The sequence below is a fragment of the Etheostoma cragini genome, chromosome 4 (assembly GCF_013103735.1).
Source record: "Etheostoma cragini isolate CJK2018 chromosome 4, CSU_Ecrag_1.0, whole genome shotgun sequence".
Taxonomy (NCBI): domain Eukaryota; kingdom Metazoa; phylum Chordata; class Actinopteri; order Perciformes; family Percidae; genus Etheostoma; species Etheostoma cragini.
The window spans coordinates 16,439,222-16,460,838 of NC_048410.1; the positions used below are offsets into that span (position 1 = coordinate 16,439,222).

At 40.9% G+C, this 21,617-nt stretch overlaps 1 protein-coding gene across 1 annotated transcript; it reads right to left on the reverse strand.

Annotated features, from left to right (window-relative positions):
• Positions 1 to 1,132: 1,132 nt before the first annotated feature.
• On the reverse strand, positions 1,133 to 13,601 carry epha2a (eph receptor A2 a). Its single transcript, XM_034868798.1, has 17 exons — positions 13,387 to 13,601; positions 12,465 to 12,532; positions 10,500 to 11,136; positions 6,388 to 6,543; positions 5,946 to 6,278; positions 5,477 to 5,604; positions 5,208 to 5,385; positions 4,994 to 5,096; positions 4,668 to 4,720; positions 4,427 to 4,552; positions 4,145 to 4,330; positions 3,976 to 4,037; positions 3,683 to 3,892; positions 3,338 to 3,487; positions 2,869 to 3,062; positions 2,306 to 2,461; positions 1,133 to 1,934 (listed from the first exon to the last, which is right to left on the reverse strand). The coding sequence occupies exons 1-17, from the start codon at positions 13,460 to 13,462 to the stop codon at positions 1,826 to 1,828; spliced, it is 2,925 nt and encodes a 974-aa protein (XP_034724689.1). The 5' UTR covers positions 13,463 to 13,601; the 3' UTR covers positions 1,133 to 1,825.
• Positions 13,602 to 21,617: the final 8,016 nt, after the last annotated feature.

The following is a 21,617-nucleotide window of genomic DNA, read 5'->3' on the forward strand; positions in this document are numbered from 1 at the left end:
ATTATCAGGTGTGAAATTGATATTGTCAACAACCAAAAGTGTCAATTTGAAACAATGAAGTAGCTTTGAGATCAAATTGAATTGGGCTTTTTAAGGATTTATCATGGAAATGACACTATAAAAATGCATTTTCAATGAAAACCTTGAGTGACTGTGATATGATAGAGCAAAGTTGTGTGTAGGTGTGACATTCTGCTCCACCGTGGCAAAGTCAATGAGGTTGATCAACTCCGTCTGGTTGACAGGCGTCACCAAAACAAGCTTTGTGAGGCTGAAGTGCTAAGTTGTAAAGAAAACCAAACTGTTAAGACGAAATTTATATTTGTATTTGCACCAGTCATGGTGGAGTAAACATAGTAACTGGCCAGAGGGTGGTATCAGAAGAAAGGCCCTAACAAACCTATGTCAGAAGAGTTCATCATGTTTTGAGCAGGGAAGTGTTAAGAGCTATATGTGGCAGTATTGCATAATTTATTTCTGAGAGGTTGGTGTAAACAAAAAGATCTTATTTGTTCACACATACTGTATATCTGTTGAGTGAGTAAATATGTGAAAAGTCAACTAGAAAGATATACGGAATAAGATTAGGGCTGGATATCAAAATTGTATTTGAGTTTTGATGTTACAAGAGTTTTGGCAGAAAACTCTCAGAATTCTAAAAGTGAAGTCCGAATTCTTAGATTAAACTCAATACTCATGTGACCCTAATCCTCTTTTGTAAAGTAGTAAGGTATTGAGTTTTTATTTTTCTAAATATTTAGGCTTGAAGTAATTCAATTTTGGCTACTGGCTGTCATATACATCATCTTTGCTTTCATAACTGTTACCATCCTAGTTCCATGTAATAGCATCATAATAGTTGATAATGGACAAGTATTTGGTTATAAACTGAAGCACAAATTCAGAAAAAAAACAAAAAGTCAGGGATCACTTAAGCTCACAAACACTGTAAATGTCTGCAACATATTTTATGGCAATCCATCCAATAGTTGATGAGCTGGTGCTAAAGAGCCAGGGAGGTTCATCCTTTGGCAAACATAAGTGTCTGTTCCAAAGTTTGTGGCAAGATGAGATATTTCAGTTTGGACCAATTAAAAACAAATCCTACTAAGAACAAGAAAGTAATCCAGTAACAAGGAAATACTAATTTTATTTAAACAAAAAAATACACCAGCCTGACAAATATACGCCAAATCAGTCATTTGTTACGTAACAAATTACATAAATACAAAATAAAATAAATATTAAATAAAATGGACAGTTGTAATAAGACATGATGTAAACAAACAAAAGACTTGAAGAAAGTGCATCATGGGATGCAGAGACTAACTACAAAACATAAGAATGTGTGATTCTTTGCCCTGAGTGGAATAACCATTCCAAATTTAATAAGTGTCACTGATCATAACAAAATGTAGAAAAACAAACTGACTTAAGGATCCAGAAACACTGGCAGGATAAAGTGAGTGCTCGGAAGAAAACACCCTTAATCATAAAGAGCATTTAATATGCCAGTCATTCAGTGAATACAAACCAAGCACTCTCACATTGTCTCACATTTTGCACTTACTTTCATAAAAGTTGTTTATGTTCAACATATAAAACCTTTTTACATAAAAGATAAATTATTTGTCTTCTGTCATTATAAAGTACATAAGTGTTTTTGATCTCAGTCCTTCTGAGTGGCTTGGAGGGTCCTCTTCAGTCGCGCCACAAAAACCCCCTGCAGTGTAGCTCAGTTTCACCCCCCCCACTTCAGTCCTCCTCGTGCGTGAGGGAAATGGCTTGGTCGGTCAGTGCACTTTGATTCGGAGGAATGCTTAGATCACACACTAAACACGCTGAGGGAGCTTGTCTCGTCTTTCAGACCCAGGATGCTGTATGCTATCCTCTTCATGTGACCGGGCAAGCGAACTCCAATATTCCTGATGTCTCTAAAAGGACAAGACAAATGATACCATTTTCAGTGGGCTAAAAAAAACTATATGAAAACTCTCTAATAAATTATCATTTCAAATAGTGAGATAAAACTTGGGGTTCAACTCTTGAAATATATTGTTCATCTGACTGAGCTGTGGTGGTACATCAGATTAAAAAAAGGCCACTGCTGTAGAAGTAATGGCAGCAGAATGACAGGAATGACATGGGCAGAGGCGGTGTGGAGGATTTCTGCATTCACAAACTGGATAACATATGTTCAAGCTGAGAGCTAAATGCTTTCTGTGTGTTACTACAACGTGTGGCATGGTACCAGATGAATCAGTGCAGCCCTGTCTCGCTGCACCTGTGCCATGTGTGCACTTACTCATGCCTCAAGGCGAGCACCTGCTCCATGGACGTGATCCCGGCGCGGGCGAAGCTATTGCTGTACTGGTTCATTTTGATGGAGTCCAGCCACTCGGGCACCGACCTGAACGTAGAGCCGTCACAGCCGCTGGTGCTGGGCAGGCGGATGGACACGCTGCGGGGAACAACCCATATATTGGATTACTCATCAGTTACTTTACTGTACACTATGTACACTGAGTGCACAAGTGAAGATGTGTAATTATTATGTAATCTAGTTGTGTAATTCTTCACAGAATTCATTATACTCATGAGAAGATTAGTTTCTTTTATAGTAGTTCTTCTAATTTTGTCTCTTTCACTTTGTTAACAGGAGGGAGCTCATGCTTTTAAAAGGGGAATATGCTTCAGTAACTAATGATTAACTGTGCTGTATGTAATGTATTTTGTTTATGGATTTGATTTGGACTGTGTGTGTGTGTGTGTGTGTGTGTATGTATATATATATATATATATATATATATATATATATATTCATATTATTTGATATATTCATATTTATTTTTTGTTTTTACTCCATACCGTGGATCAAAGTCAGCGATGGTTTTCAAAGACTCTGGGCTTTGGAGCAGTTTGTCCAAAATGTTGACGATGTCTGAGAAGCGAGGTCGTTTGGAGCGGTCGTTCTGCCAACACTGCAGCATGAGCTGGTTGATCGCAGAGGGGCAGTCCATTGGAGCAGGAAGCCTGAAGGCCTCGTTGATAGCCTTCATGACCTGAGGAAGAGTAAAGGCAGTGCTTAGCTCTGAAGTATATTTCTGAGTGTAGTGACAGACTCAGTCTGAAAAACTGCTGTGTTTGTATGTTGACATTAAGAGTTCATTTGAAGAGGATGGCGGAAAACTACTCTGGTTGTCAAGCAGCTTTCTATCACCACCGACCCCGCACAGACTCAGTGGTTATACACATTAAAGTTTGACCTACACAGGCCAAAACAATCCTTCAGCTCATCTATAAAAGCTAGAAAGACAACGTGATATCTGAAACTTACCTCATGGTTGCTCATGTCCCAGTAGGGCCGTTCTCCAAATGCCATAACCTCCCACATGACGATGCCAAAGCTCCACACGTCGCTGGCTGAAGTGAATTTCCTGTAAGCGATGGCCTCAGGGGCCGTCCAGCGGATGGGGATTTTACCTCCCTGACGGAAGAGAAACATCAACAAATCATATTAATGGGGGAAGAGAGTGGAAACACAAGGCGCTGACAGACCAACACCTTAGATTGGACACTTGAGAATGAAAATACCATAACAGTCTGGCATTTGTTACTAGAAAAAAAACAACAACCAAGGATTGTTCACTTCATGCTTTAAGGCTGTATCTGTTAGACTTACTCTTGTTGTGTATGTGCCCTCAGCATCATCCTCCAGCACACGCGAAAGCCCAAAATCAGACACTTTACACTCTAAGTTGCTGTTAACCAGAACGTTTCTTGCTGCCAGGTCCCGGTGGACGTAGTTCATATCGGCGAGGTATTTCATGCCAGCAGCTATTCCACGCAGCATCCCCACGAGCTGATATGACAGAATCTCTCCATCACGGTCCTAAAGGGAAAAATACATATCTATGAATACATAATGTCATGTTTAAGTAACTTGAACTTCTTTGACCAAATGCATGCACCTACCTTCAGATATGTGTCAAGAGCTCCGTTCTCCATGTATTCAGTCACTATCATGGCATGCTTGACTGAAAATGTAAAACAAAACATGTTTAGTGAAAGAAAAGTGTACAAGAAGTTGATTCTAATAAGTAGAGAAGGATTAATTGGCTCCTCTCTTAGGTTATCCACTCACATTTGGTGACAACGCCCTCCAGACGAATGATATTCGGGTGCGAGAACTGACCCATGATGCTGGCCTCGCTCAAAAAGTCCTGCCTCTGTTTCTCCGAGTACCCCGGCTTCAGGGTCTTGATTGCGACGGCCACCTCCCCTCTCTTGGGAGTCTTCATCACGCCCCAAAACACTTCCCCAAACTCTCCTGATTGGCGGACGGACAGCACAAGGAAATGTTAGAAACTGTGCTCATAACATTATAATAAATGGAAGTGAGGCAAAAAAAAAAAAAAACACTTACCAACACCGATTACTTTTTGTTTGCTGATGGCACTCGGGTCAATTTCTGTGACAAACTTCTGGATGGCAATGTTAGGGTCCTCATACATGTGTGGATCAATGTAAGTCTTCAGAGGCTTGAGCTGATCTAAGGAGAGGAAATAGTGTCCAGTTTGTTAGGCTAAATAATAACTTAATGAACTGTTATTGTTATTATTATTAGTATTATTATTATTATTGCATGTACAGAATTGTTTTCTAACCTGTTGAGAAGTAGGGATCTTCAGCTCCTCCCCTGCCACGAGAGCTCAGTCTTCTGAGAGGAACACAAGAAGAATCACTACTAAAGGACTAAACAGAATACAGACTGGCTATTTTAGTAATTGCAGGTCAGTCTCTGCTGAAAAAGACGAAGGCTGCATTCAATAGCAGTACCAGCTATTACTGATAAATCCTCCCTGAGCTGTCATAGCAGAATATCTTTAATTTGATGGCGCTTGTGGAACATAATCACACAGTTTGCATGTAGATAACATTTATCTAAAAGACACAGGCGTTGCATGTGGATCTGAAGCATGTTGTTACTAACCGCCTACGCAGCAGCAGAACGGCCACCACGATGAGAAGAATAACTGCTACTCCGACTACAGCTCCCATCACCATGGCTGAGTTGTTCTGGATCTGAGACTCAGCTGCGCAAATCACAGAAGGGGAAACATTTATCAACTCAAATGTGTGAAATAAAAGTCCACACACAGAGACATTTGAGAAAATAGTTAATCTTGTATAGATTTAGCTGGTACCTAATGGGGAAGTTTGGAACTCGTGCTCCACACTGTAGCTGCCGGGGTGTCCTTCAGGACTCAGTGCCTGGACCCTGAACATGTAAGTAGTGTCTGGGTTGAGGTCATTTATCTGGACGGAACTTTTTTCCAAAATCAGGACTGTGTAGGTGGTCACATCACGCTCGCCCTCGTCATCCTGTGAAGGGGAAAGTGGGTGGATTAGAATTTGGTCGGAATAATTTGAGCGAGGGAGGATAGACAAAAGAGCACAAAGCACTCCGTCATACTTTTCTGCGGTACATAAGCTCGTAGCGGTGATTGATGTGGGCTGGAGGCCTGCGAGACAGAGTCCAGGACAGAGTCAGACTGGTGGGGCCGCGATCATCCAGATGGATCAACGTCACCTTGGGGGGATCTAAAGGTCGGTGAGAGACAGGAAGCAAAATAATGGTTAGAGACTAATCATAGTCTTTGGAAAGGACGTTTGGAAATGGAAGCCTTTGGGATTTAGTGGGTCACACTGAATTCCTCTTTGTGTAGTAAGCCCTTCTTCTACAATAGTTTTTACTGACAAATACAATATTACATAAAAAAAACATGTCTAAAAATGTCTGGAGACAACAGACCCTCAAAAGAAAAACATTCAAATAGTTGCATCACCTTGATACTTCATGACTACCCCTGATTTCATGAGAAATGCATATAAACATCATTTTAAAAAAGATTTAAAAAAGCTTTTCATGTGACCAAGCTCACCTGTATAGTCCAGAGCAGTGGTAATTCTTGCGATGGGCCGATCAGTACCGAACTGGGACACGCCGCTGTGAGCCTCCACTGTGAACGTGTAGTTCAGATGAGAATCTAGGTCAGTAACGACAACCGTGGAGTCCTGCAAGTCTGAAGGTCCTGGCTCAAAACGGATCTTCTCGCCACAGGAAACACACAAGCCCCCATCGCAGTGCTCGCACACTACGCTGTAGGTGAGGTCTCTGCGGCCCCCGGTCACCAGCGGCGGGCTCCAGGACAGCTGCAGCCGGCCCTCCGATGACAGGGTGGTGGCGGTCAGGTCACGAGGGGCACTGGGTGGAGCTTTGGGAGGAAGTACATGACACAGACCGGTTAGCCTGATCTTCTGACCTGCCTGTAAAGAGCTAAAAGTTGACTTTGTCTGTAACATGATAGCGAGTGTGGTTGTTACCAGAGCAGGGTGACGTAGGAGGGTCTGAAGAAGAGCGGAAGAAACCTTCCTCACATTGGCATTCGGTTGCGCCGGATGTAGACGGCTTGGTGTTATCAGGACAAACCTGACATAACTCACTCGATACAGATGGCTTGAAGTAGCCTGGTTTGCATACTGTGTGAGAGAAAGAAGGTGTGTGTTAGTTTAAGTCCAACATTAGGAGGAACTGTGAAACAGACAAACACAGGAAGGAATGACTGATCTGAATGCAAACAATGAAGCAGTCTTTGTAATACAAGCTTGTTTCGACTGACAGGAAGCATTTGTTGGTAGCAACCTATAATCACTGAGGCTTTGTATCCAGAGGAATGAAAAGGGTATTCCCAGACAACCTGCCTCCACTCGCCTTCTTCGCCTAAAGGCCTAATCTCAGGTCACACTGCCAGTGTCAACCGGATGACAGCAGAGCACTAAATCCACCAGGTGATCTGATCTGCCTTTCCCCTGTGAACTCATAGACAGAGCTCATATTCTCTGGCAGATAACATATCTGTTATTGCCAAAGGAAATGGCACCTTGGACACGGGTAGAGAGTTGGGATGGACATGTCAGCACAAAGATAAACAGCCTTCCAGGGCATGAGAGGTTAATGAACGTGCAGAGTGGACAGAAACCAGAGCGCACATGCTGCAACTCAGTCTGAGGCTGATGTTTCCTCCCTTCCTTCCTTCCTTCCTTCCGTTGCCCCCCCCCCCCCCCCAAACACCAGTCGCAAATTAGAACATCCGAGCTTGAATAGTTAGAAGACGAGAGAATCAGGAAAGAGGAAAAGCTGCTGGAGACGAGTATGATTTTACATGTGTTTATGGAAACAGACGCACACACTTCCTGGGGTGATAAAGGGTTTCAGCACAGTAAAAGAACGGATCTTGTGAAAGATCTCCTCTCTCTGCTTTCATTCTGCTGTCTCTCTAGGGAGGAGTCTTTCATCTGGCCCCTGTGCTGGTGGCCGTTGAGATGAGGTTGAGTGAATCCTGGATTTAAGACGTGGTCGTGTTACTTTGCCATTCAGGCAGAAGGACCTTTGCACTCCAAGTATTGCCGCAATTGAGAAGAAGGAGCAGTTTGAGTTTGAGTAGGAGGGATAAAGATGAATGGATGGATGGATGGATGGATGGGGGATGGGGTTAAAGGTCTGGAGCACCAACAGAAGTTCTCTCTGGGGAGTCAGTCAGTGGCTGTGGGGGTGTAGCGGAGTCCTTTTAGTATAAGAAAAGGGGGCCAGCCCATTTCATCTTGAGCTGCAGCAGCAGGACCTCTGTCACGTACCAAAGAACCTCCAGCCCTATTCATCTATTGTCTCGGAGATTGGACAGAGTGGTGTCGTAAATATGTTGCTGATCTTATTATACAGCTCGTGAATGGCGGCATGGGTGCTGATAACAAACATTGTTAATGCAAACTATGGTAACGATCGATTACGATTGTTAACGATTACTTTTGTAGTTTTTAAGCATCATTTTGTTAATCAAAATATCATTTGATCTAAAACTTTCATTCAACCAACTCATATTTTCCCATCTTGAAGGATATTGTTCATCTAATTGTCCCACGCTCCTTTCTGACTACGACACACATATGAAAAGGACTTGTGTTCCACACCGGTGCATCTGTTAATTTAATCTGTTTCGTGCTCTTTGTGTCGGCCCATTGTTCTAATGAGTGGGAACATGGATTAGGGAGCTCGTTGCGTGTGTTAACAACCAGATGAAAGAGCGAATGGAGGCAAAGCGGGGTATGTCATTGGTTAACAGCTGTGCTGTTGCTCTACTGATCCTCTTGACTAAATTACACTCCACACCTAACTAAGCACCACCCTCAAACTAACCACCCTCGTGCACCAACTGTCGACTGACTCCCCACCCTCCGACTCCGACCAAGGACAACCTTCTTATTTGTGTCAGTCAGCATTCCTCCTCATCTCACTTTACTTCCTTTTCCCACAACAGTTGTGCTCTTCAGTGGAATGCACATGCAGGCTAAGGATATCACTCTCTCAAGTGAAAATGGAAATAGGGAGTTGGAACAAACAATGGCACAATATGTGTTTAAAACCCATGTAATAAAACATGTTTCCTGCATCCTTATACTCAGGTCATCCTCCAGACTTGGAATTACACTTTTGTTCCCGCCCATCATAAATAATTCCTGTCTTCCTCTTATGACTTCCGCTTCAGGTGCTCGGCTCAGGGTCCACTTGTGGTCAGAAACCTCAAAGACTCAAACATTCCTCTGCCATGACGTCCTCTTCCTTTTTACAACCTCGGGACAAGACTCACTCTTTGAAGCACTGTACTTATCTATCAAGCAGGGCTAAAACTAACAAGAACTTCCATTAACTATTATCCTAATCTTACAAGTAATAGATTATTCGTTTGGTCTATATAAAGCCACAACATAGTGAAGTTATCATAACTTTCTGAAGCCCAAAGTGACGTCTTCAAATGTGCTGAACAACAGTCCAAAAGACTAAGAAAGTTCAGCATCAGAAAACAGAACAGTAAAAAAATCATGATAATTGAAAAACTAGAATCAATAAATTTCTTTTTTTTTTAAATATTTTTTAGAAAAAAATGACTTAAACAATGACTCAATTATCAAAATAGTTCCCATGAAATCGCTCAATTATTTAAGCCGGTCGTAGCGGTTTTATAGGAAATGACTTCAAAAAGAGACCAAACTGTGCCAGCCAAGGTGACTCGGACCATCAGGAGTCATAAACCGCAGCCTGACTCAGTCTAACCTCTTATAGGCGTGTCGGCCCCGTCCCTGTAATCTGTGGTTCCTGTTGCCCTAGCAACTGGCGCAACATAAATACATGCAAAGAGAAGACGCACCACTCAGGTACATTCTGACACATTCACACGGCCGCTTCCTTTAGTCAATCAGCGGTGCAGGTGACGCCAGGGTGAAAGAATTCCTTTCAGAAGTCCCCACAGCCTACTGTGCCCTTCCTCCCTCCTTCCTCTTCTCTCTGTACCTTCTCCTCCTCCCACGTTTCCTCCAGACAGCTCAACATACCACACCCGAGAAAGCCAAAGACAAATTCCACACAAAAAAATAGGAGCGCATACAGTATGAGCATTGCAGTTACGTCTTTTACTGTACACATCTTTTGGTTTTTTATATGCACTCACAGGTTTTTCCTGGGGGCCGTACATACTGCAAGGTGTTTGCATACTTAACCTTATTATGGGTGTCCCTCATATTGACAATAGCTTGAACCTTTAACAGTGTCTTCTCAAATTGCTATTAGCTTTCAATTATATTTATACAGTTTTTTTAACTAATAGGCAGATAATTACTATTAAACTGAATTGTTTAAAAGTGTGCCCTGGTGTCATTTTAAAGAATGTTTCCCTTATTTCATACTAGATACCAATACTATACAGTATGTGACATGCACTAATCTTCATAGAACACGGCATTTGCGGTTTGCATACAAGAAAGTAATATACTTTGCTATTTTGGAAAGGTGTTGTAAACTTAAAATCTCTTCTGAAGAAAAAAATAAATATTTTCACCCAGATTTAACACTCATTTAATTTACTTTAAACTTTTTTCAAGATTCAATTAAGCCCTTGATGTTTCTACTGAGCAGGGAATTGCAGAATTGGGACACAGCTCATTGTACTGTACGTTATCACCACCTAGCCATAAAACTTCAGCCCAACCCCATTCCTGAGTCCTGAGAAAAAGCCGTGGAGAGAATGAGCTATTGGCCCACAGGTAAAGAGATGAGGCATTGAGGGAAACTATCTATATCACATGGAGCAATCTGTGGTTGCCGTAAAATCAAAACAAAAACAGGTTTAGACATCTTCCCCGTTTCCTACCTTTCCAATGCTGATCCTGCTGTACCTGACCCACTTCAACACAGATATTATATGACAGAGATAGTGTTTTTGTGAAAGATTTCCAAACAAACCAGACATAATTAACATTCCTCTGCGCTCATTCCTCACACTTTGCCAAAGTAGTGGCTGGAAGAGTTTAATTTACTACAACTCCCCTGGCAACGCAAACACGTCTCAGATGAGTGCGTGGCGTATTTCTGGCGGTGTGCTTACCTTGGCAGGAGTCCCCGGTGGTTTCGTAGCCGGCGAGACACTGGCACTGGCCCACAGGAACCACCCATTCTCCCTCAGCTGTACAGTAGATGCGTGGCGTGGCCTGGCTGAAGGCATTCTCCACACAGGATCCCTCCACCTCCCTGAGAGCATCGGCCACGGTCTCCGGGAAGGTCGCCAAGCTCTGCACGGTGGATGGGCATGTCTTGTAGTACACTCTGACAGAAAGCAGCGCCACACAAGCACCCATGTCCTGAAAAGCCAAGTAAAAACCCTTCCTAGACAGAGGCCCCACGATCCTCGTCTCTGTGTTGACCTTCAGCAAGCGGCCCCGCGTGACCTCATCAGGAGCGATGGTGGCCACTTTGCGGAACTGGCCTTTGCGGAAGTTGGTTCCCACGTCGGCATCAGCCTCCGAGATAAAAAGGTTGAAGGTTTCTTTGCAGGCAACGGAAGCACCGTCAAAAGTGTTGCAGTCTCGCACAATAAAACGGAGCTCCACAGAGACTCGCGTGGTCCCCGGGCGGCGCTGGATGAATGTTGTGCGTAGCCAGTTGTCCTGTTCAGTAGAGTCTATGCTGCAAACACTGTAGGTATAGAAAAGTGAGCCGTTCACCACCGTCTGGACTATCTCCCACTGCAGAACATAACAAAAATAAAAGAGAGACGAGAGGGATTAGTTTGAGGGGTAAAAGTCACGGTTAACAAGGCACAATAATTAAAAGGAGAAACAAAAGATTTGTAGGGAATAAGTACAGGGTTCACAGGCTTTGTTCTGGCTGGGAACTTGTTTTATTGATCAAACACCTCTTCTTTCATGCTGACAGAGAAACTCATAAAGTGCAGAAGTGAGCTGGAGCTTTTTTCCACAAATTAAGATTATTGGCCTGGACATGTGCCGTGCTCTCGACGTGTGTGGTTTTCCACTAACACACAGGGGTGCATGTGTGTGAGACGCACATAAACCCAGCAAATACTACTGTAGACTACCAACCAACATGTATGGCAGTTAAATGAGCTTTATAAGCACAGTGGCAGCAATTAAGATTTTTTCTGTTTTTTAAGAAGGAAGCATTGATGAGCAGAAAAATTAAAAGCCTCCTCTTAAATTTTGGCCAAATTAAATATTGCATTTCCAGTAATTAATAATTACTATCCAAACTTCAGTTTTCCACTTTAAAAGAGTTACACTGCATTTAGAAAAGAAACCGTTTAAATACTTTTTTCATGCTGAAACCACGACCACATATTGCAAACACTGGTACAAATGTAAGTATAGTGTGAGAAAGTTGGATTAAAACAAAGCAGGGCTTGATGGACAAGGGGAAATCCTATCTGATAAAACAAGAACCTTAGATCTTTGAGAACGTAAGAAGAAACGCAGCCCACAGTGGAAGTGGCTATGTCCTGTGGCTTTTTTTAGATGGAAAGCCACTGAACTATAGATAGAGGGATGGTTCTCTACACATGGACCAGTTTTTTCCTCTCTTTTACTTAATGCACGTCTTTCCACAACTGAGGCTGCTGTTTTTTCTAAATTTGGAGAGGAATCACAGGGAAATTCTAAAAAATGCGGTTTTATGGTTCAGTGTTGGAATAGAAACCATCTCCTGCAATTGTGTAAAATGTACATCAATACTGTAAATTTAAATGTCGGTTGAACCATGACATTTTAATGGCATTCATCAAGTTAGTTCTTCATGAAAGGGTAGCGTGAACACTAGACTAGCTGAGCTCTACCAAACTTCATCGTGCTGCCACTCATCCATGTCTGCCAAAGAGCTTTTTTAGTAGACTGAATGAGCAGAGAGAGGCCCTTATGTTATGGTTAATAAATATTATTCAATTTCTCACATCGCCTAATCTTCAGCTGCCTTTTTTCATTTGTCGTCTTACTCTGCAAATGAAAGTTTCAAGTCTTGAACCTGAAGTCTTAAAAATGCCTGTTGAGGTATAAATACTCACTCCGTTCTCATATGGCAACGTCAACCACCCCAACTCAGATCCTGAAGCTCTCATATCCAGCAATACTTCTACAGAAACAAACAGAGAAACATATGACATAGTTACAACAAACACAGAAGCAACTAATGACACACACACATTTCTATATCTGTTTGTGCTGATGTTTTACGGACCTAATACACCTCTGGCCCAATCAGTGTAGACTGTATATTTTTAGTTGTTTATAAGGATGTTAAATAATTATAACATGAAATGACTATGAAGTGACTGTACAATTAAATTCTGTGAGTTCTGTGACTTGATCTCCGGGGCCAACAATTTTATGGGGAGCACATGCCATGCTTTGACAGTCTAATCAAGCATGTCGGTCTGATTCAGAACTTCATTGACCGTGTCCTCCAGGTCCAGGATACAGGACTAATAACGTCTGAGAAAGGCGTGGGCATTTAATAGCCATGTCAAGAGAAGTACATGAATCTGCACCACAAGTGAAACAAAAAGTCTGACATGTTAAGGCATCTCACAGGTGCCCCTTAACCCTAAACTGACAAAGGCCAGTAAAAAAACAAAAATGTATTCACTCAAAAAAGACTGATGCATATTAAAAAAATAAAAAAAAATAAAAAAGATTTCTTTGAGTACATAAACTATTCTAGTTTACACAACGTTCAAATAGTATGGTAATTTAAAGAGGCATTTACCAAACTATAGCATATTATGTTTTATATAGGCTACAGAATGAAATAAAAACAGAAAAAAGGTTTATAGCCATATGGCTAAGCAATTTTGACTAACAATTTAAAACGGACGTAAAACTTAAACGCAGGCTATGAAATTCCAACCTCCTGACTCATGATGTGCGGTTAAGCTAGGCTACACTTTTATTTCTTTTTACACAACGTGTGAAAAGTAGACTACTTACGTTCTTTCGACTGGAGGCTGATAAATACTTGACTGACGAATAAAAAAAAGAACAAGTTAACCCGACGGAGCCCCATGATTCCATGCAAACTTTATGTAAGTCTTGGTTTTAAATCCCAAAGTCTCTCTTCTCTCCTCCGTCTGTCTCCCTGAGTCCACTTCTCCAAATATTTCACTCTACTGGCCGGGTGAGCACGAGCACCCAGACCATTGAGAAACAGGTGGCGTCATCGCCCCGCCCCGCGCGCTTTGGAATGTGGTCTCCGAATATGGTAATGAGGGGGCGGGGCAGACCTGTTGGACCGCACCTGTTTCATTGAGAAGGATATGTCGCCTTGATTAACTAAACTGTCATCGTATTGATTTTTTTTTTTTCTTAATTATTACGTCAATATTGTACTTAATTAATAAATCAATGTCAACTCAAACTTAATGTATATTCTACATATCACGCATAAAGTCCAACTGACTCATGTTAATAACAAAAGCTAAATGCAAAAGATTAAGTAGCCTAATTGTTTAAACATTTTGCAAGTGTGTCAAGCTGTGATGAAAGAAGTACACAGATTACTTAGGTAAAAGTAGAAATACCCCAATGTAAACCAGCGTTTAAGTGGTTTATTAAAGTAAATGCAGGCAACAGTAGTGGCTATCAGCACAATGTTCAAGTTTTTATTATGCAAATGAACCATCCCAGAGTATATCATTAAATGTAATCAGTGGTAGACTTAGATCACTTACTTTAGTAAGAGTTGTACTACCACAGTGTCAAATAACAAATGACATGGCACAAAACACAAAACACATGGCCTAATAGATTTTATTATGCATTGTTTCCAGCATTGGTGAGGTGGAGCTAATTCTAAGTACTTCACATACTTTTGGGTAGTTTGATGTAAATCAATGCATCATTCTTTAGCGACTGATTGCCAGTTTTCTAAATAAAATAATTTTCTGTTGAGTAACTAGTATTCTACTAATCTTAATCTGTTTATTGATCCCCTATGGGGAAATTATAATTTACACTCTGTGTCCACACTTTGTTAGTTTACACACAGTCCTGAACTACACACACACACATGCACTAATGGAGAGATGTCAGAGTGAGTGGGCTGCCAGCCGAACCAGCGCCCTGAGCGGGTGGCGGGTATGGTGCTTTGCTCAACAGCACCTGGCAGTGCCCAGGCATCTCTCCATCCACCAATCCACACTACGCACTTTTTGGTCCATACGGGGACTTGAACCAGTGACCCTCCAGTTCCCAACCCAACTCCCTAGGGACTGAGCTACTAACCCAAATATTTATATTCTATAACAATATGTGAGAACTACATTTTGTGGTGTAAAACATACAACATTTCCTACTAAAATACATAGTGGAGTACAAGCATTAAGTACCTACATTTGTAAGGAACCCCAACTCTAAATTAAGAATGCTACAGTAGTAAAATGGGACTGGAAATTTAAATTCAAGTACCACAAAATTGTACCTAAATATATGTAGATACTCTCCACCACTATCAACCAGCACAATAGTTTAAAACGTGATTAAAATATTTGAAAAAATATATAAATAAATATTATTAAGTGTAGTAGTGCGTAGTTTCTTCCCCCCCTTGAGTTGTTATAATTAATGATTACAACAGTGTCTGTGCAGTCCACATGATAAAAAACCGCCGTGATCGCGCACAGGCTCCCCACCCCTCCTCCACGTAGTTGCTAGTAGCCAAGGAGGACATGGAGAATAAAAAAATAAATAAGGAGGTAACTTTTCTTCACTCAAGCTTTTGCACGGGTAAGTCACGGGACGACACAATCTTCTGAACATAGCTATAATGAGAAATACAGAGAGAGTTGTGTGGAGTTGATTAATTAGCTTTGTAGCCACTCATTTGGCAATGGCTTGACTGTATCGGACGTTCAATAATGTCAAAAAAATACGCACTAAAGCTTTAAATGGGATTTTTTCATGGTGAAGAAATGTAATATTTTTTTTCAACTTGTGTCTTGTGCTTTTGCTTTACATATAGGCCTACTTTTGTGGGGTTTTATTAGAGTTATTATACGTGTTCTCATGGACCTGGCTACTAGGAGAATGTGGGGCAATACATTGAACTGAACTTAGTTGCACAATCAAATGTTGAACTGCATTTTTAACGAATTATTGCAGGCAAAATTTATTTTTGTTTTTAAATGAAGTGTTTCAGATTTCATTTGATTCTTCCTCTGAGGTTCTTTCCATCTGTATGAACTGTAGCTTTGGTGTCTTGTCCATGGCATAGGAATTTAATTAAAGATAGAGTACCAAGCTGTCCGATAGAATGGATGTAAATAATCCATTCTACTCCAGCTTGGGTACATTTGCACTTGGTGTTTAAATACACATTTTGAAACCTTCTTGGATGTTTTATCTGTGCTGGAATCTTGCGTTCTGGTTTTAAATGTTTCCAACAGTAGGCCTACACATATGTTGGCTTTTCTAGACTTTCAAAATGAAAGAGTGTTTAAGCTGGAAAAATCTTTTTTGACTGTCTTCCGAATAATTGTCTGAATCCTTCACGTCTTGTCCAGGACTTGTCTTTCCCACGACTGGTAAAGGAGGGGTCAAGTGGGAGGGGGTGGTCTGGTATGAATATATGACTACTAATGAGACACTCCTCATAAAGAACCTTACAATTTGGGTATGAATATGTGACCACAAAGAAGATCTGACAATAGCATCACCTAGCGACTCTTATCTGGAGGAATTTCAGAGTCAAGTCTTCTCTGTGAAGCGTTGTGTACTTGGAAAGAAGAGCTCCTCGATTTGAGAGGCAAACACAGGCAGCCACTCTGACAAAGAACCCCCAAAAAAATCAACTGAAGAGGCAGACATTGTCCTGTCCAACGTTACCATACACGGACATTAATCATACAACAGACAGAGTGAAAGATGCTGGTGAAATAATAGATTAACAAGTTAAGTGTGGGCTGAATTATGGCTTTCTGACCTTCAAGTGACAACTACTTCAATTGCTTACAAACACAAATTGTAGTTTAACATGATGAGTAGAATTCCAAAAGGATGGGAAAAGAAGAAGAAATCCAATCATGTAATGAGAATTAATTTGTCTTTTTTCAAGTTTAATTTTGGTCTAAATGGTGTTGTATATAAGTTGTATTTCTCTTTTCTTATACTGTTTTTCAACTTAAGCTTCCACAGATATTTCTTGTTCATTGCTCAAATATCAGTTCTGTTTAGTAACCAAATTCCATGTCTCTCTTGAGAAGAAAAAAATTCTTTTCAATCCCATAAATACCTGACATGACACGATTCAAATATCCTTCACTTTCAAATGATCCCACACACTTTAGTTTGAGTGTGAACAGCCACTTGAAGGAAACGTCCATCCTAAGCCCTCAAGCCTCTCTGTATTGGTTTGGATACAAACTGAGGTACGCTAAGGTGTTTCTTTTGAGTGTGTTAATGCTTAAGACTCTGAGAAGTGGTTTCTGTAGTCATCCAGTTCTCAAAGGTGTCAAAGGCTAACACCCTCTCTAACACACAAGTATGCAAATGCTTTCATTACAATACAGGCTTCTTTTTATTCACCTAACAGTGCATGTGTGCTGCTGAAGAGCAGACTGCGGCGTCACATCAGCCCAAATACCCCACCACCACCCCTCCCTCTGGTTCCTGGCTTCAGTGGGTGATGACAACACAAAAGTACTTCACACCGGGGGCTGGGCCTGCATTTTGTGGGTCAGTGAATAGCAGCCCGTGGCAGCAACGCCATGTCATTCAGACCCTGCTCCCCTCACAACCCCCTGCTTTCCTTACACTTCTCGTGGTATCAGCAAACAGAGAGGTGGGACACTATTGAAAGCACTGGGGGCTTTTTGTAGAATGCCAACAGAAAGTGCACCTACTGTTTTCCACCATCTCAGCGAGGCCCCCCAAAACCCTTGTTAAGAAACGATAGATTCACGCCATTCTTTATAAGTTGTGATGACTATAACCATCAGTGGTGGCAGAAGTACTCAACTTATTTACTTAAGTAAAATAGCAACAAAAACCAAAAGCAAACACTCCATACAAGTTAAAGGTTTTACTGCAAGCAAAATTACAGAAGTATTTGCAACAAAATATACCTGAAGAGTCAAACATAAAATTGTTATACAGGTTGTAAGTGGTTCATTGTTAAGCCAATGGAATTATTTGTATTCATGCTTTAAGATGTAAACAAACAGAACGTTATAGTTGTAGTTGTGGAAGTAGAGCTAATTTTCACTCTTTAATATACTGTTGGCTAGTTAAATCTATATCAATGTATCTTAATTTGTAAAATGATCATGTGTTTTGTAATAAATAAACATTTAACCCTGAAAAATAACTAGTAAGTCTAGCTGTTAATGAAGCTAGTTGGATGAAAATAACAAAAATAATTCAAGTACCCTAAAGGTGTACTAAAGTACAGCACTTAAGTAAATGAATCTCCAGTGTAAATTTATTTATTGTTCTTATATTTTATTTAAGTTTTTTTAGTTATTTTAGTATAGAAATATTGGAGAGCTTTCTGCAAAAACATGGCTTTTCAGTGATAACCATGTCTCCAACATGGTCACATTTTCAAGAGTAAAGTAACTTGGCAACTTTATCAAGCTGGATTTGAATCACTGAAACAAAACAGACATGTGGGTCTGATTCAGAAGACATTGCATTTTTGAGATAATCCTATGAGGTAGGGCATTTTGAACCACAAAGGAGTTTGTATTTACCCAAGATATCTCAGCCCAACAAACACGACATTGTTCAATTTCCAATGTACTTTTGTTGACACAATATGATGACATGTACAGATAAGCTTTACACAAATAAACTACAACAGAAAGACAGGTTTAAAGTCCCTCATCTCTGCACATTTAATACAGGTACCTAAAGTCCCTCACCAAAACTGAATAAAAAACACACAACCACAAATTGTAACCTGTCTGTGTGCTTTAATAATTACACTAATGCCCAACCACCATGCTTTTATGTTCCTCACAAACAGGATGGGTGTTGTGGAAGCTTCCTCATTATGTGCTCTGTTGAATGGACTGAAAAGCCTCAGTCATCCCACTTTTTTAAAGCTCCACATGCTACCTCTAAAAACACTGAAAACACTACCTCTCTTCACTGGAATTTGAGGGTGGGTGTCTGCTGTGTATGTGGACAATGTTGTGTGCGGCGTAGTGTTGAGAAACAAAAGAAAGAACACGCTACAACAAGTTTTTGCCTTCTGAAGAGAAGAAATGTGAGAATGTGGTTAAAAACACGGAGCATTAGTCATACATGCATGGGATATGTCTATTTGTGGCTTCGCCCTGATCTGTCATCACTGCCTTATTGGCACTGACCTCATCAAAGAGCAGTGAACGCTGCAGGTATAGACAGATGTTTTACTAAGAATCCAAAGAAAGATTGTCCCACCTCTGAAATATAAAACAACCATTAATTACTTTTGCCTTTAAAGTCACATATTAAATACCCAGCCATAAACAACCATTAAAAAATCAGCCTTTGTTCATTGCTCAGTATTTTGTTCTCTTATTAGTGTGTAATAGGATGTGTATTCAATTGTATCCTAGACTGAGGTCACTATAAATCCTCCTCGTCTAGCAAGTAATAGTGGGGGGACGAGAGCATGACTGAAAGTGGAGACTCCTTCAGTAAAGACTAAAGACCTGTGTTAAATGTAATTGGTGTTGGCAAAGGGGCCTAATAAAGATGACAGCACACATTCATATGCATTCGTTTGTGTGCTCAGCTTGACAAAGTCTGCCTTGCATGCTTAACAAAGGGGAGGAAGGAAGCCACGGGCTGTGGGGAATGCCTGGGGGTTGTGGGCCCAAATTCTTACATGGGCAACCACACACACACACAGACACACACACACAGACACACACACACACACACACACACAGACAAACACATACACACACTGGCCCTCCGGCTTGCATCCTGTGGTCTCTTAAGTCTGAAGTTATAGCAGTGACAGCTGGGCTATAGCAGGCTCTGCATGGGCTCATTCTCTTCTTCTTTAGCAGCCAGCCCCTCCACTCCCCTCCCCTCCCCTCCTTTCCTCACACACACAATCAAAGAAGCACGCGGGCACACACACACACGCACACACACACACCCACACCTACACTCACACCCACACACTCAAAAAAGCGCACACACTCAGGATGCTCCATCCTGTTTACTGTTTACATTTCACAGTGGCCGGCCAACTTGGGAGGGCTGGTGATCATAGGCATTACAGCTGTCTGTAAGGTAGTGGTGCGGATAGTGTGTGTGTGCGTGTGTGTGTGTGTGTGTGTGTGTGTGTGTTTATGTGCGTGAGTGTGATAGCCCATGTTAGAATTCGGATTTTACCTAAAACACTTTGAGATTAAAAAGTAATTCTTAACCTTCGAAAAATCCATTTGGTAGCTATTCTGGAGTTTTCAATCATATCACACCATCTTTCTTAGCAGATGGCTTTTTCCCAGTTGTCATTGAATTGTAGATGTTTAAATTAACACTTTTCTGAGCCCTTTAAGGACTTCTTGGCTTAAAAGGTGAGATTGAAAGGTAATACTTGACTGTGGAAACAGCATTTGAGAAGGACTTAAAGCTCTAGAATAGATACGTAATAGACCTTGGTGGTAATATTGTTTTATAACAAACTGTGCCACTAAATGTTGATTTTTCTCCTATAAAATGTGAAAATTCAAACAATGCAAAACCTTCCAGCCGGGATCAAAAAACAGCTGCTAACATTAACATTATGTGTATTAGATGGGACCATAGAGCTGCTGTAACGACCACAACTGTTGAGTAGAGGAAGAGGAAGGAGCAGAAGGGCGGCTGGCAGTGTGGTCAACAACAATCAGACCATTATTTGGCCAAAGGGGCACCTGCTTTGTTTGAGGTAGGTCTCGATACAGAGGGTGCTGACACGAGACAGCTGGACAATGCAGAGAAAACAGGAGCTAATGTTTATCCACTCAAAGTCAGCAGTTTTTATTATTCAGACTTTTGAAATGTTGTTTTTAAAATGGAAGACAGTCAGTTTAGACTACGATAGCTTGTTGGAATCCTGAAGGCCAGCTGTTATTTTTCAATTTAAGAAGGAGCATGTAGAGCTGATGGCATTTGATTGATGAGCATCGGTCTGTGAAATGTCAACGACTCAAGTAGAAAGCAGCTATAGCACACAGACACCAGAGGTCCCTGTTGTGTGGACAATACAGTGTAGTCTACAGCTGCTCCCAAGTGACTGGCAACATCCAGGAACCCTAGCAACAGCTGATATAAGACTTGCATAAGGTGGTCAATTATTCATCAACATTACATAAGTCAATGATTCTGAATGTGCTATAGGTCATCTGTTCTGTTAGAGTATTGAACTCAACAAACAGGGATTTATAATCCAACAGGCCTACTCTAACCCTTTTATTTTAAGATGTGAAAACTACATTTGGCCTCCATCACTAAAAGAAATGTTTATTTTCCTAAGAAACGTGCAAGGCGTTTTGTAATATTGCTTTGACTTAAATTGCATCTTCCCTGCAAGTAGACTTATAGACTTATGTGGAGAGTGGAGAGACCCATGTGCATCGAGGGCCACATCCATCACCTCGGTGCATGACATTAAATCCATGTCCAATCTAACAAGTATTAATCAATTACCAATCTAATATATACAGTGTATATATCCACCAATTATCAATCTAAACAGACTGTGTCACTTTTACACATTTGTACCATATTTTGGACAACACACATTATGGTTAGGCTACTTTACAACACAACATGCATTGATAGAGAACCAACTTCTGCACCTGAAATCATTCAAAGATATAGTGCAACAATTTAATTTGCTGGTTTACAATAGTCATTAGCTGATGTAGTAGTCCTGACCTATAGTCGGGGCTTCGACCAGGCCTACTGTATTATCAAATTGGCTTATTCTCCACAGCAGATATTTTCTTTCTTTACATATATTTCATCTTGTAAAATCAATGATTACACATTACATACTTTTTATAAAACTGAAAATTACACAAGTTTAATTATATATTTTTGCACATATAGGTCCACGTTAGGCTGAGACCACCACTGATAACGCATTGATATTGACAGAGGCACTAGAGTATCTGCAGCTCAAGTAGACGGAACACGCCTTTTTCCCAAGCCCTAGTCCCAAATACTATTCTAATTTT

Coding starts and splice junctions, on each gene's coding strand:
- epha2a (XM_034868798.1), bottom strand. CDS start 13,462: ATGGGGCTCCGTCGGGTTAACTTGTTCTTTTTTTTATTCGTCAGTCAA. Junction 5,605..5,945: donor CACTGCTCTGGACTATACAG/GTGAGCTTGGTC, acceptor ACCGACCTTTAG/ATCCCCCCAAGGTGACGTTG. Junction 4,038..4,144: donor GGAGGGCGTTGTCACCAAAT/GTGAGTGGATAA, acceptor TTACATTTTCAG/TCAAGCATGCCATGATAGTG.